This window comes from Camponotus vicinus, unplaced genomic scaffold (assembly GCF_025532165.1).
Source record: "Camponotus vicinus isolate PSW18456_S1 unplaced genomic scaffold, iyCamVici1.0 SCAF_10, whole genome shotgun sequence".
Classification (NCBI taxonomy): Eukaryota; Metazoa; Arthropoda; class Insecta; order Hymenoptera; family Formicidae; genus Camponotus; species Camponotus vicinus.
The window spans coordinates 13,750,641-13,767,074 of NW_028141946.1; the positions used below are offsets into that span (position 1 = coordinate 13,750,641).

General features: G+C 26.5%; 1 protein-coding gene across 1 annotated transcript; it reads left to right on the plus strand.

Moving 5' to 3' along the window:
• The first annotated feature begins 1,011 nt into the window (after window positions 1-1,011).
• LOC145960579 (aminopeptidase N-like) lies at window positions 1,012-14,921 on the plus strand. The gene is made up of 12 exons (XM_083080152.1): window positions 1,012-1,059; window positions 2,232-2,757; window positions 2,870-3,367; window positions 3,501-3,687; window positions 4,331-4,481; window positions 5,863-5,956; window positions 9,360-9,721; window positions 12,220-12,497; window positions 13,750-13,931; window positions 14,101-14,430; window positions 14,524-14,593; window positions 14,796-14,921. Exons 1-12 carry the CDS (start codon window positions 1,023-1,025, stop codon window positions 14,919-14,921), a joined length of 2,841 nt encoding a protein of 946 aa, XP_082936278.1. The 5' UTR covers window positions 1,012-1,022.
• Window positions 14,922-16,434: the final 1,513 nt, after the last annotated feature.

A 16,434-nucleotide genomic window follows, 5' to 3' on the forward strand; every position in this document is an offset into this window, starting at 1 on the left:
GAAGTGGCTCCGTATATCTGCATAATTACCATATTTTTCTATAATTCTGTTCATAATGATACTCTGTATGTGTGACAATACAATTATTAAATCCGAAATCATTTATTGATAATAATTATTAAAATAATCCATTTTAGATAAAGGAGTTCGTAAAAAAGAAGCTGAAAAATTCAATCATTTCCAATTCCATTTCAGCATTTGTTGAATACAAGATAGAAACACGCAGGTCGGAGATCGAAAAACAGATAAAACATTTTCGGGCTTTATTCAACAATTGAATAACTATATTTCTACGACACTAACTGTTTAGTAATTAAAAATACAGCATAAATGATTGTGATAACATTTATAAACGTATATTCTTAATTATTTACTAAACTGTCATATAAAAGTTAATAATTATTTAATTGTATTTAATCAATATAATATTAACTTTACAATATAATAAAAATATTGTATTGTATAATATTGTATAAAAATTTTATATTATATTACAATATAATTCATATTATGAATATTATGAATATTTTTAATGTTATATTATATTAAATATTATTGTTATTTTTTTCTGTATAACAAATTTAATATATAGATGTTGATTATATATTTACGTAATGTTTATTTTATACAGATATAAATATATGTATATATGTATAAAAATGCACCACACACACACAAATATATATACATACATATATATATATATATATATATACCATATATATATATATATATATATATATATATATATACCATATATATATATATACCATATATATATATATATATATATATATATATATATATATATATACCATATATATATATATATATATATATATATATATATATATAACTGAAATATTATGAACTATAAGATATCCTATGCTACGTATAATCAAAATGATATTTATATAACACTACGTACCCTACCTTCTATATACTGTCGTATACGCCGACAGAACCATCAGTTTAGTCTCTTGAAGCGATAAGTTCGCGATTGAATGCTTTTGGTGTTAAATATGGTATTATATCTGGCTGATTCAACTGATAAAAAGGGTAAGCCATTAAATAAATATATAATAAAATGTTTATCTCTCTTTCATTAAATGTGCATACAAAATTATGTGGAGTAACAGGCAATGCTTTTATTTTATAAAAGACATTTTCGTTAATTTTTAAATCGACTAACTTTTACTGTAAATATTATTTTTATCTTTCGCATACATTACAGTTAATAGAAATGAAGACATTTACGTTTGTACTGTGATACCATGTTTCGAATATTTTGACATATAGAAAATGACAATATAAAATTTATAAGCTAAATTTCTTTTTGATATTATAAAATTACTGTGTAATTAATTTTATATTATAGCTATAACATTATCTATCTTAAAAACGTATAATATTACCTGTGTTTTGTTTTTAAAATATTTTTTATAATGAACGTCTAGGACCAGAATAGGATATGTTAATTTGGATGTGTAATGAATGAATGAACAAGAAACAATGAAAAATTAACATTTTATTCAAAACGGTGTGTTATAAAAAATACTAAGATAGTTCTTTTTAGAATTTTGTCCGAATGTTTGATCCAATTCGCTACATCATCAAAATTTCAAGTATAAGATAATAGTTGATTTCCGTTATACGTGTATTGTGTATATGTTTTTAATACATTTCTCACTTACGGAACAGATTGATCTTGAGAATAACATGTTAGTAAACGTACAATCCATATTACTTATAAAATCCCATTGTTGAGAATATTCCTTTATTTCTTATACACTTTAATGCTTAAATATAACATATATATGTATAAGAAAAAGATTAATATTTTCAAAATTTGTTATGTATGTCACAATATGCAAGATACCGAAATATGTAATTGCACTAGAAGAAATCTTAAAGATAACTAAATTTGAGATAAATAAGAGTTATATTTATTGTGCTTGTCCTTTTGGAATTATCTAAATACATCCATTATGTCTCCTAATATTCAAATCCGAGAAAAATATTTCATATGTCGTTTCAATAAATTTTATTTTTATCTTTTCTAATCATTCCTTTATTTATTAAACTATATTATTTTAATCTTTCTTTATATTCATCGTATTTTCTTGTCAAAAGTTAGTAAATTCTCTTGAACGTTTTTTCACACAAAAGTTGATTTTATTGCATACTCCTTGTAAATACTTTTGTTTTTAATGAAGAAATGTTTTTTATAGATATCCGAGTGAAATTTAACATGACATTCTTAAAACTATTATTATGTAGTAGTATAATATACATTACCAAAATGGCAATAGCGAGTCCTATGCATGATGAAGAATCAAAAATCAAAGGAATAAAAATCGATGAAGAATCGAAAATCGTGCGCAGTGTATTAAACGACAAATCAAGCAATATATCAGATTATATACTTCCGATACATTATAACATGAAGTTAATGTTATTCAATAATCATCTCAGTAGCGAATGCATAATTACTTTAAATATTTCTTATGCAAAACGATACATAAGTTTTTATGTATCGAATTCAACGAAAATAATAGCATCGAAATTAATTTTAATTCAAAATAAGAGTATGATTTATGAAGCAAAACCAACAAATCATGATAAAAACAACATTGTCGTGCTCGATTTCGGTGATGTCTTGCTGCATGGAATGTACGATTTGTATATAGAGTTTAAAATTAATATCATAGGAGAGTCTTTCGGAACTCCGTACATAAATAAAGATGGAAAAAAAGAGTAAGTAGAAGAATATATTGAAATATCAAATTAAATTTTATATTTGTGCATTCTACGCTTACAACTATCTAAAACTAGTCATTATCTAAAGCATGTCATTAAAATACGATAGGTGGTTAATCGCAACAGGTATCCAGCAAAGAAACAAATATCAAGCAAAAATAGAGCAAATATTTCCATATTGGAACAAGCCTGAATTAGGAATTACTTTTGTTATTTCTATAATGCATCTTCCAAAATACAAAGCTTTGTCAAATATGCCGATACGAGAAACTAAATTGGACGATGATATATATATGATGTGGACATATTTTCACGAGACTGCTTTGATCTCTATAGATAGTGTAGCATTTCTGGTATCCGGTTTTCATCAAATCAACATCTCGCGTGGTTATTTTAGTCAAGACATATGGTTCAGACCAGAATCGGAACCGCATCTAGAATTTGCGAAAACTGTTATTTCTTCCGCTAATGTATACATGCGTAAATGGATTATTTTGAGGAAAGCCCTTGAGCAGAATTCTGTTTCATTTGAGAGCAAAGTGGATTATGTCGTAATCCCGGATTTACAAGATGAAATCAAACAGACTTTCGGTTTCATTTTTTATCGGTAATATATGTAATTAAAAATAGCGCGCTATATTAAAAATTATTTTAATTACCTATCATGTTATAATCTATTTACATACGAAATTGTGTTAATATTCAAAATTTTTCATACATATTAGTATAATTATTTTTAGAGAAGCAGATATCACTTATAATGTAGAATTAGATTCTGTCGCATACAAAACGATAATTGCGCGCTTAATTGCACGTGGGATGGTACAAAAATATATTAGAAATCTGTTCAAACCAACTCACTTATGGTCTCATACATGGTTAAACGAAGGATTTAATATGTATTATCAAGCATACATTATCGACAAGGTTATTTTATTACGCTGTTTGAATACGCAGTCAAATGATTAACCGTTTAGCAATGTAGATAATTATTAAATATTTGTGCAAATATTCTGTTTTATTTCTTAATTATAAGAAATAATAAGAATCCAAGTCGTTTAAATTTCTAGAAATTCCAGTAAATGAAATTTTATAAGAACTAAATATATATTTATATATTAAAATTATCGTAGAAAAATATATTTATACACTCAAACACACATAAAAACTTTATTCTTAACAAATTAAATCAAAATTGACACATCAGAGCCGCAGCGTGATAGTTGGAGCGCAGGGAAGAAATAACATTTCCTTCTTTTTTATTATTTGTTTACTTAAAATTTAAAATTAAATTAAAAATGACGGGCAAAAGTTTCGGATCTTCCTTTGATCCATCCTCAAAAAGAAGGAAGTGTTATTTCTTCCCTGCGCTCCAACTACCGCGCTGTAGCTCTGATGTGCCAATTTTGAATTTATTTTTTATTTTTTATTTTTCAGCCTAATTCCAAAACTATTAATTTTTATTCTTAACAATAGTACAATACATAATAATGCTACTTTAGATATGTACCGAAAACTTTTTCTTTTTGAATATTTATGATTAGTTATGATTATATCGAATTGATTTTAGGCTCTGCCAAATTCCCGAATGATGGATTTGTTTGTAGTACAAGTTCAACATGAATTACTCTATCTAAATGCTTACGTTGTTACAAATTCTACTATAGTATATAAAAGCTATTGTGGAAATTATTTATACTCTTCTCTTACTCATATCAAAGGTATGCGTATAACACTGCATAAATGAAGAATTAAATAATTGTAAATTTTTGAATGTTTATTTTATATAAAAATGAGAAAACTCATTTTTAAACAAAAGACACTGTACGATTCATACGGAAATTGAATTTGAAGCTTTGTGAAATATGCAACTTTGGAAATAAATAGTTTATGTGGCAAATCAAAGGTCACAATAAGCATGATATCGTTTGATGGAACCGTTTCGTCACTACAAGCGTTCAAATGTCGAAATAAAGCGTTATTTAAATACTACTGAGGAAAATAAATAATATATTATTTAGTAGAATCACGCACAGTTTATCACTTTTATTAATATATAGGTATTATATTTATGTGGAAAAAATATACATATATGTATATAAAGGTATCCATAAAGTTCCCATCCATTATATTTCATAAACGGTTCAAAAATTACGATAAATCATGAAACAGGTGTTCAATTATTTTGAAGGGCTAGTCTTTTGAAGGAATTAGGGAAGTTGTACCCTTCCTTCATCCGAAGGAGGAGACTTAGGAAAAATCCATATTACTATACTTTTTTAAACTAATTATATTTTATCAAATATCAAATAGCATGGCGACAACAGCGGCGATGCAGCGACACACATTTTTTCCATGTAAATATATAAGTAAAATGTATTAATAAAAATGAACTGTGTCATTCTAATATATTATTTACTTTTCCTTAATATCGTCTTATTTCGATATTTGAATAAATTGACTTGTAGCGACGAAACGACTTCATCAACCAATATCGCATTTATATTTTGATATTTGTTTAACTTTTATCGCGTTTTCACATAAACTATTTATTTCCAAAGTTTCAGCAAATTTCATCGAAATTCAATTTCCACAAGAACCGAAGCCCTTTATTTGTAAAATTTAATTTAATTATTATTATTTTTAATAGATTTTATTATAATATTAGCAAAAACAATAATATGAAAAATATCTAAATAAATTTAACTTTATATAACTTTTATATAATTTTATAATGTATAATTTTGTAAATTACAACATGTTTATCTAAGACTTCGAAAAATCATAATAAAATATAAAATGATTTCTTATAATTGTTTAAAAAAAATTTTTAATTTTTAATTTTTAATTTTTAATTAAAAATTTTTAATTTTTAATTTTTTAACAAATATTTTATCATTCAGTATTTATCTATTATTATAAATTATTTCGTTGAAATGTATTTAACAATTTTTTATAGCTGCTTACTTTGATTTAATTGCACAAATTTTGTGTGTGATATATTTAGCTTTATTAATTACAAATATATTCACAAACCTCTATTATGTATTTCAGTAAAGGGATTTTAAATATATTAAATTTTTTTTCTTTTAAACATTATAGGATCCATTATATGGCGCATGTTAGAACGAACATTGCCACCTGATATATTTTTAAAGGGATTTAACAAATATTGGAATAATATTTATACACAACAGTACAGCAATACTGCAGCACAACAGTAAATATAATGTATTGTAATGTAATAATATATACATCACAGAGGAAAAGGAAATCGAAATATATAATAAATTTAATAAGATATTTATCCCATTGTAACATTTACAAGACATAGATATTTGAAATCTCAAATTTATACTGTTATTTTATATTTATGAATTTTTGTCGAGATTGTAAATTTCAACTTGAATATTTCTTAATAAATATATAATAGAGATTCATATTTTCTAAATAACAAACAATTCAAATTGAATAATTTTGAGAATCTAGTTTTACAAACATAGAATATAAACACTTTAAAATCTTTGTAATATAAAAATTAATTTATTATTTATTCAGTCACGACAAATGCTAACATAATTATTAATAAATATATATTAATATATATTAAATAGAAATATATACATAAAATATAAATAAAATATTTTTATTAAAAATATACAGGGTGTCCCATTTTAAAGGACCCACTCAAATATCTCAGAAACACTGCGTTAAATCGAAAAATGTTTCAAACAAAAGTTATTCGGTTCGAAGGGGGCCATAAGATGGTGACAATGATTTGACCTTATAAAATCATTTGAAGGTCATGTGAAGGTTAACTTTAAAATCTTAAATGGAAATCCCCATTTTTTATTTAGTATTCTTGTAGCTGACATCGAGAGCTTTCCAAAACACTATAATTAAGTATTTTTTCATTAAGTACTTTTCGAGTTATGAGGCTCACAACTTTTGTTTGAAACATTTTTCGATTTAACGCAGTGTTTCTGAGATATTTGAGTGGGTCCTTTAAAATGGGACACCCTGTATACTAAAAAATATATATTACATATATGTATATATGTTTTTATTATTTTTGTATATGTTATAAAAATAATATATATATTAGGTGTACAACTTTGCTTCCGCCGTTTTTTTTCCGAAATTCGAGGATTTATTGTAAAAAACTGGTTATACATTTATGATTCAAAGTATTGTCCATCGCTGGCCACTACTTTCTCCCATCTTTCGGGCAGCGTACGAATCCCGCGTTGAAAAAACTGGTCATCTTTTGAAGCGATCCACGAATCGATCCAATTTCTTACTTCTTCATAAGACTGGAAGTGCTGGTCAGCCAGGCCGTGTGCCATTGATCGAAACAAGTGATAGTCAGAGGGAGCAACGTCTGGAGAATACGGCGGGTGGGGTAGGACTTCCCATTTCAACGTTTCCAAGTATGTCTTGACCACTTTCGCAACATGGGGTCGAGCATTGTCATGCTGCAAAATCACTTTATCGTGTCTCTCGTTGTATTGCGGCCGTTTGTCTTTCAATGCTCGGCTCAAACGCATTAATTGCGTTCGATAACGATCGCCTGTGATTGTTTCAGTCGGTTTTAACAGCTCATAATACACTACGCCGAGCTGGTCCCACCAAATACAGAGCATGTCCTTGGAGCCGTGAATATTCGGTTTGGCCGTCGACGTGGAAGCATGGCCGGGATATCCTCATGATTTTCTGCGCTTGGAGTTATCGTAATGAACCCATTTTTCGTCCCCAGTCACAATGCGATGCAGAAATCCCTTCCGTCTTTGCCTTTCAAGCAACTGTTCACAAGCAAACAAACGCCGTTCAACATCTCTCGGTTTCAACTCGTACGGCACCCAATTTCCTTGCTTCTGAATCATTCCCATGTCTTTGAGGCGTTTTGAAATTGCTTGTTGAGTCACTCCCAATGATCGTGCCAATTCTTCTTGACTTTGACACGAGTCTTCATTAAGTAATGCCTCCAATTCTGCATCTTCGAAAACCTTCTCTCTTCCACCACTATGCCGGTCTTCGACGTGAAAATCACCGTTCTTGAAGCGTTGAAACCACTCACGACACATTCTTTCACTAATAGCGGCCTCACCATAAGTATTTGAGAGCATTCGAGGAGCCTCAGCCGCAGATTTCTTCATATTGAAGCAGAAAATTAAAACCTCCCGCAAATGACCAGAATTAGGCTCGTAAACTGACATTTTCAATCGAGAATAACTTTATGATGCAGACACAAATCGACTAATGTTTCTATGGGGTTATGTTGACAGATGCCCAAGTTTATTGCATGACGTCTATGATCTATTTATTTCGACCACTACTTACCGCTAAAGCCATCTATAGGAAAACGGCGGAAGCAAAGTTGTACACCTAATATATATATTATTTTTATAACATATACAAAACCCGTATATATATATACAGGGTGACCCATTTTAACTTAGGCAGCCAAATAACTCGAAAAATAAGCAAGATAGAGAAAAATGTTTTAGACAAAAGTTGTATGGTTTCGAGGGGGCCATAAGATGGTATCATTGGTTTGACCTTGAAGAGTCATTTGAAGGTCACGTGAAGGTCACTTCAATTTTTTTAAATGGAACATCCTATATATTTTTGTACATTCTTGTAGCTCATCTCAAGAGCTTTCCAAAACACTATAATTAAGTACATTTTCGTTAAGTACTTTTTGAGTTATGAGGCTTGAAATAATTTCTTAATTTTACATAAACCGTAAAATATCTTGTAAAATATTCATTTTTCGATTATCTTACCTTAATACTTTTATGTAGAAAATAATGAGAGGAATCAATTGGTGTAAAGAAAACACATAGTTGTTTTTAAGAAAAAATATGGAATTGTTAATTGCAAATTACATATTTTTTCTTCAGACATAACTCAAAAAGTACTTAACGAAAAGGTACTTAATTATAGTGTTTTGGAAAGCTCTCGAGATAAGCTACAAGAGTGTGCAAAAATATATAGGGTGTTCTATTTAAAAAAATTGAAGTGACCTTCACGTGACCTTCAAATGACTCTTCAAGGTCAAACCAATGATACCGTCTTATGGCCCCCTCGAAACCAAACAACTTTTGCCTGAAACATTTTTTTCTAAAATGCACTGTTTGTGAGATATTTAGGTGTATCCAGACTTTTGGCGCACCCTGTATATATATATATAATATATATTTTTTTTAATAAAAATTATATATATATATATTTATTTTTTTTTATAAAAATAAATATATATATATATTTTTTATAAAAATAAATATATATATATATTTTTTTTTTATTTTTATAACATATAAAATCCACGAATCTATCGTGTATATAATGAATAATTGTATACATTATATATATGTATTATATATACGATAGATTCGTAGATTTTATATATATATATATATATATATATATATATATATATATACAATTATATTAAGTTCATAAATTTCTATCTCTGTAGGAGTTTCATTATAGATTAAAATACGATAATAAATTTTATAAATTATGATTTTCTTTTTTATTATTTATTTATCAATTTTAATATAGTATTAAAATTATCATAACGTTAAATCTTATAGATTAGATGATCCTGGAGCAACAACTTCTTATGATTTATGGAATGCTATGAGATCTGTCATGATTGAATTGAATTCCAAGTATGATTTTAATATAAAAGACACGATAGATTCGTGGATTATGCAGAGGTGTACTATCGTGTTGAAGGTGACGCGAAATTATGCTACTGCTCTTCCAGCCGTATCAGTAGAATTTTACAACAAATTAGATGAGAAACAATATTATATACCTGTTACTTATACTACAGAGTCGAAACTCGATTTTAACGTAACTTGGACGAATTTTTGGTTAACACCATGGCGCTCAAAAATCGAAATCTTTTTTGAGGAAAATGAATGGATTATTCTCAACTTACAACAAGCTGGTAAATATGCAATAAAAAATTTATATCTTTATTGTTTATATATATATATATATATATATATATATATATATATATATATATATATATATATAATTTTAAGTATATACGAGTATATTTTAGTACATATATCATGTTTGTAAAAAAACCATTTTATGTTAGTACAAAATTCTTTACATATCCAAATTCTCAGAATTGTTTTATCCCCTAAAAAAAACCTTATAAAGGTAAAAAAATACGCCAAGTACATAAAAAAAATCAAAAAATCTAAAAGATTGATAAAAATAAAATATTTAAAAACCGATATGAGATCAATACTATTAGCCAAGTACAATAAATTATGTGATATTAATTCGTAATCGATACTAAATGAGTTAAGATTACTTTAATTCCTAAAGCATTTTTTATATGATGTATATAATTTAAAAAAGTTTTACACAAATTCTAAATCGCATAAATGACCTTCAGGTCGAAGTAAGATATGAAAACTTGGCGTGCCCCGTATTTAAATCATATAGTTTAAAACAGGAAAAAGCTAGATTTTTGATGGGCCCAATGTAAAATTTAAAATTACACTACTGACCGCGCACGCGCGTAGCTAAATTTCGAACTTATATATCGTGTCTCCTCTGTATTACCTGGAAATCATCACATAGAGATTAGGCAAAGTGAAATCTCTTTTTTTATGAGTTTTTTTATTTTCTCTGCAAGTAAAGTTTAATTGTTGTAAGTCGGATTGAAAAGCTTCGCAGGTCGTTTTTTACCCACAGGCTGCCTGTTGCACATTCGTAGTCTAAAGTTTATTATATAAAAATGTAAATTGTACTTACTAAATGAAAGGATTAACAAATATATATTGTATATATGTATATTGTATAATCAAATTTTTTATTTTATTCAAGATATGTAAACGACGGAGCGGGAGGGGAGGCACGCCAAGTTTTCATATCTTACTTCGACCTGAAGGTCATTTATGCGATTTAGAATTTGTGTAAAACTTTTTTAAATTATATACATCATATAAAAAATGCTTTAGGAATTAAAGTAATCTTAACTCATTTAGTATCGGTTACGAATTAATATCACATAATTTATTGTACTTGGCTAATAGTATTGATCTCATATCGGTTTTTAAATATTTTATTTTTATCACTCTTTTAGATTTTTTGATTTTTTTATGTACTTGGCGTATTTTTTTACCTTTATAAGGTTTTTTTTAGGGGATCTCACTGCTTTTTGTAAAAAATATTATTTCTACAGAAAATATATGTTAGATTTTTTAAAGATATTTTTTTATACTTGACGTATTTTATTTTACCGTTATAAGGTTGTTTCTAGAGGGATATCACCACCTTTTTGTAAAAATTTATATTATTTCTGCAAAAAATATATACGCATTTTTAAAAATCTTTACTAAGGGTAAGTCGCGTATTTTTACAAGGTTTCATTTTCTAGATATTAGAGTTCACTCCCAAGGGGTGGTTTTTGAATATTGTTATAATACGATAAATTAGTCTCCTTAGAAGTCTTATCTAACGGCACAGTTTTTATATTTTTGTGATACCGTTTTCGAGATAGATTAGATTTTACCCCCAAGAGGTTTTCGAAAATTGTTGTGCGATAAATTAATCTCTCACACGTATACATACACATATACACATATCACACGTATGCACACACATGTACATAAATGGTTTTGTTTCTTAAAGCATTTTTGCACACTAAAGCGAATAATCATATATGCGCGGTATGAACGCAGCTTGAGGGACAAAATCACTTTGAATGTGTGCATGCGAAGATACGTTCATGAGTCTGAACCTTATTATGACGGAAAATGAAAAATGTCACAATTCTGACATGCGATTATCGTTTCTCGGGATTGACTGCACCGATTTTATTCAAACTGGTCACAATCGAAAGCTTGTATTCACATTATACAAGAAAAATGCCGTTAGATTTTTAATTACGACTTTAGTTTCTGAAATATTTCAATCGAAAGTTTATGTGACGTCATTTAAAATTCCGGATAAGCTACTTGGTAGCGCCGCGTCGAGAACAGTGACTCTCAATGCTCGGATCCAATTTTTTATCAGTTTTTTATGTACTTGGCGTCGCGACGCTACCGCGTCGCTTGATTATTATTTACATTTATATATATCATATTATATATATCAGATTAGATATCATATATAACATAAGTTTTAATTAAAAATAATCATGAAATGTATTAAAACTCATATATATAATAAAAGATATAACAAAAGATTATAAAAATATTGAAATTTTACCAATATATTTGAAATTTTTATTTCTTGCTGTAATATGTAGAATCGCAGATACAGCCTTTATGTTAAATAATAAAAACGGAAGATGCAAACATCTCTAATTATAATAATATATTTAATATTGAAAAATCTTTAACATCTCGAAATGTGTTTATAATTAATATATATTATTTCAAAGTATTTAATAATCAACAAAAGTAATTTATTTTATTACAGGATATTATCGCGTCAATTACGATACTGCGAATTGGCAAAAAATTGCACAATACTTAAATTCTGAAAAATATAGTAATATACATGTTCTCAATCGCGCACAAATCATCAATGATGCGTTTCATTTTGCGATAGAGAAGAAACTTGAATTCTCCGTATTTTGGGAACTCGCTTCTTATTTGGCACAGGAAAGAGATTATATAGCATGGTATCCTATGTTCAAAGCATTTGAATTTTTGTCGAATATCTTTCCATTCTTGGATTTTTATCTTGAATTCAAGGTATATATATATATATATATATATATATATATATATATATATATATATATACCTATATATATATATATATATAAACAGTTTTTTATAAATTACCGTTCATTACACCAATTATTTCTACATAATACAACGATTTCGTATCATAATAATGAATTTTTAAAAAATAGATATATGTAGTAAGCTGAACAAAAAAATTAATTATACATTATTATTAATTTTTTTGTTTCAAAAGTTAGAAATTTAAATTCAAAAGGCCCTTACATATGTTTTTTTTTTCTTTAAATTTAATATAATCACATTTTATAAATTTTGAATTTTTCATGAAGGTGTTTTCCTATAATAATAATACTTTAGAATTTATATGCTAATTGATGATTAATTATGTAATTAATAATAAATGTTTTAGGAAATTATAGAACACAGTATAACAATTATCTTTCTTACATTAATTTTCTTCCGTAGTATTAGAATGTTTACTGTGTTAAAAATATACAAACATTTTGCAGAGAAATTGATTTATAATTGAAAGATAACTTTGTTACATTATATGACACGTAATAATTTAATACATAATAATTCACTTGTGAATGCTTGTTTTATAAAAAAAATTAATTGATTTATTGATTTGAAATACTTAAAATCTGTATTTGATATGCCATAGATTTAAATTAAGAAAATAACTGATCATACAACAAAATTATCAATATATCAATATGCATAGACTAAAATATATATACAGAGTATCTCGTAAAGATTAATCGCGCGTGCCTCGACTTTTGTTTTTTCATTGCTATGCGACACTCGCCGCTGACACACCTACCGCGCATTATCCTACGATCTAGCCTCGCGAAACGCGCGCTTATTCATATTTTTAATTAATATTTTAATAAGTATTGCAAAAATTGCAGAATTGTAAAGGACTTTTCGGTTCAGTTTACTGCGCTGTAACCACTCACGAGCGGTAGCGCAATCTTAAGAAACACTCTGTATATCGATATATATATGTATGTGTTAAGAATCTGTTAGATGATATAAAATCTATACTTATTTAGATGATAAAATATATACACATTTATTCACACACAAATAAGAAAATGGTAAATCTGGTTATTATGATATTGATACTACGAAGTCACATAAATATTAAAGAAATATAAAGAAAATTATTTAGTAAAAATGTTTATTTGCGCGTAGATTTTATTTGTTCTTGTAAATAATGAATAAACTAAATATAATGATACTTATTAAATTTTAGGGCGTGCTAAAGTTTGATTTTGTGCGTAACTGGAATCTGTATGACGAAAATAACACTAACGATCATACTAAATGTTTAAAACAAGAACTCGCAAAGTGGGAATGTATTATAAGTGATAATCCTTGCGAAAAAGAATCTACACGTTATTTGAAATGGCATCTAGCAAATCCTAAAGAAAACAAGTAAATCTTCTCATAATATTTGATTCTTTTTATAGAATTATTTTTTATATTCTTCATATGTTTGAGAAATTAGTTATCGCTTATTTCAAAAATTATTTATAAAACACTAAAGAAATTATTAACACAATTTCGTTAGATTTTTATTTCTTTTCTGGATTGTCTTCTGCAGAATTTTGCCTGGATGGAAGAGGTGGACATATTGCAATGGTTTAAAAATGGCAGATCGTGACACATGGAATAAAGTTTTTAATAAGTACATGGAAGTGAATGATACAATTTTAGAATGTCTGGCTTACAGTAAAAATTCTAAAATTATAATCAATTATTTAGAAATAAAATCATCACAAATTTTATTCGAATCTAATTCATCTGATCATCAGTTTGAACTGATGGAACGAACTTATGCTTTAAATGCTAAGATTTTTCTTTCTGTTCTTGAGAGGAATACTAAGTACATGCTTGCAAGTTTATTAAGTAATTACAAAATAATAAGACACAGGTGACGATATTATTTAATAAAGATATACTATACATAGATGTGAATATTTATTGTACGAATTAGTTATAATATTGTTCTTATATTTCTTCATAGGAGAGTCAGTGAGATTGTAACATTAATTGTTATAATTAACAATGCGTATTCTAAGGGACAATTGGGCGAGGTAAATTTTAAATAAATTAAATTCTATATTTCTGTATTTATTGAGTGTTAATTTTAAAATTTACTTTTTACTATAATTGTTATATATTTTATATAATATTTTTCTATAATTCTGTTCATAATGATACTCTGTATGTGTGACAATACAATTATTAAATACGAAATTATTTATTGATAATAATTATTAAAATAATCCATTTTAGATAAAGGAATTCGTAAAAAAGGAGGTGAAAAATTCAATCATTTCCAATGTTGAATACAAGATAGAAAAACGCTGGTCGGAGATCGAAAAACAGATAAAACATTTTCGGGCTTTATTCAACAACTGAATAACTATATTTCTACGACACTCTAACTGTTTAGTAATTAAAAATACAGCATAAATGATTGTGATAATATTTATAAATGTATATACTTAATTATTTACTAAACTGTCATATAAAAGTTAATAATTATTTAATTGTATTTAATCAATATAATATTAACTTTACAATATAATATTAAAAATATTGTATTGTATAATATTGTATAAAAATTTTATATTATATTACAATATAATTCATATTATGAATATTATAAATATTTTTAATGTTATATTATATTAAATATTATATTGTTACTTTTTTCTGTATTACAAATTTAATATATAGATGTTGATTATATATTTACGTAAAGTTTATTTTATACAGATATAAATATATGTATATATGTATAAAAATGCACCACACACACCCACCCACACCCACACAAATATATATATATATATATACACACACACACACACACACACACACATATATATATATATATATATATATATATATATATATATACATATATATAACTGAAATATTATGAACTATAAGATATCCTATGCTACGTATAATCAAAATGATATTTATATAACACTACGTACCCTACCTTCTATATACTGTCGTATACGCCGACAGAACCATCAGTTTATGATAGTCTCTTGAAGCGATAAGTTCGCGATTGAATGCTTTTGGTGTTAAATCTGGTATTAAATCTGGCTGATTCAACTAATAGAAAAGGTAAGCCATTAAATAAACATATAATAAAATGTTTATCTTTCTTCCTTTAAATGTGCGTACAAAATTATGTGGAGTAACAGGCAATGCTTTTATTTTATAAAAGACATTTTCTTTAATTTTCAAATCGACTAACTCCTTTTACTGTAAATATTATTTTTATCTTTCGTATACATTACAGTTAATAGAAATGAAGACATTTACGTTTGTACTGTGATACCATATTTCGACTATTTTGACATATAGAAAATGTAAAATTTATAAACTAAATTTCTTTTTGATATTATAAAATTACTGTGTAATTAATTTTATATTATAGCTATAACATTATCTATCTTAAAAACGTAATAATATTACCTGTGTTTTGTTTTTAATAATAATATTACCTGTGTTTTTAATAATAATATTACCTGTGTTTTGTTTTTAAAATATTTTTTATAATGAATGTCTAGGACCAGAAAAGGATATGTTAATTTGGATATGTAATGAATGAATGAACAACAAACAATGAAAAATTAACATTTTATTCAAAACGGTGTGTTATAAAAAATACTAAGATAGTTCTCTTTAGAATTTTGTCCGAATGTTTGATCCAATTCGCTACATCATCAAAATTTCAAATATTTGATAATATTTGATTTTCGTTATACGTGTATTGTGTATATGTTTTTAATACATTTCTCACTTACGGAACAGATTGATCTTGAGAATAACATGTTAGTAAACGTACAATCCATATTACTTATAAAATCCCATTGTTGAGAATATTCCTTCATTTCTTATACACTTTAAT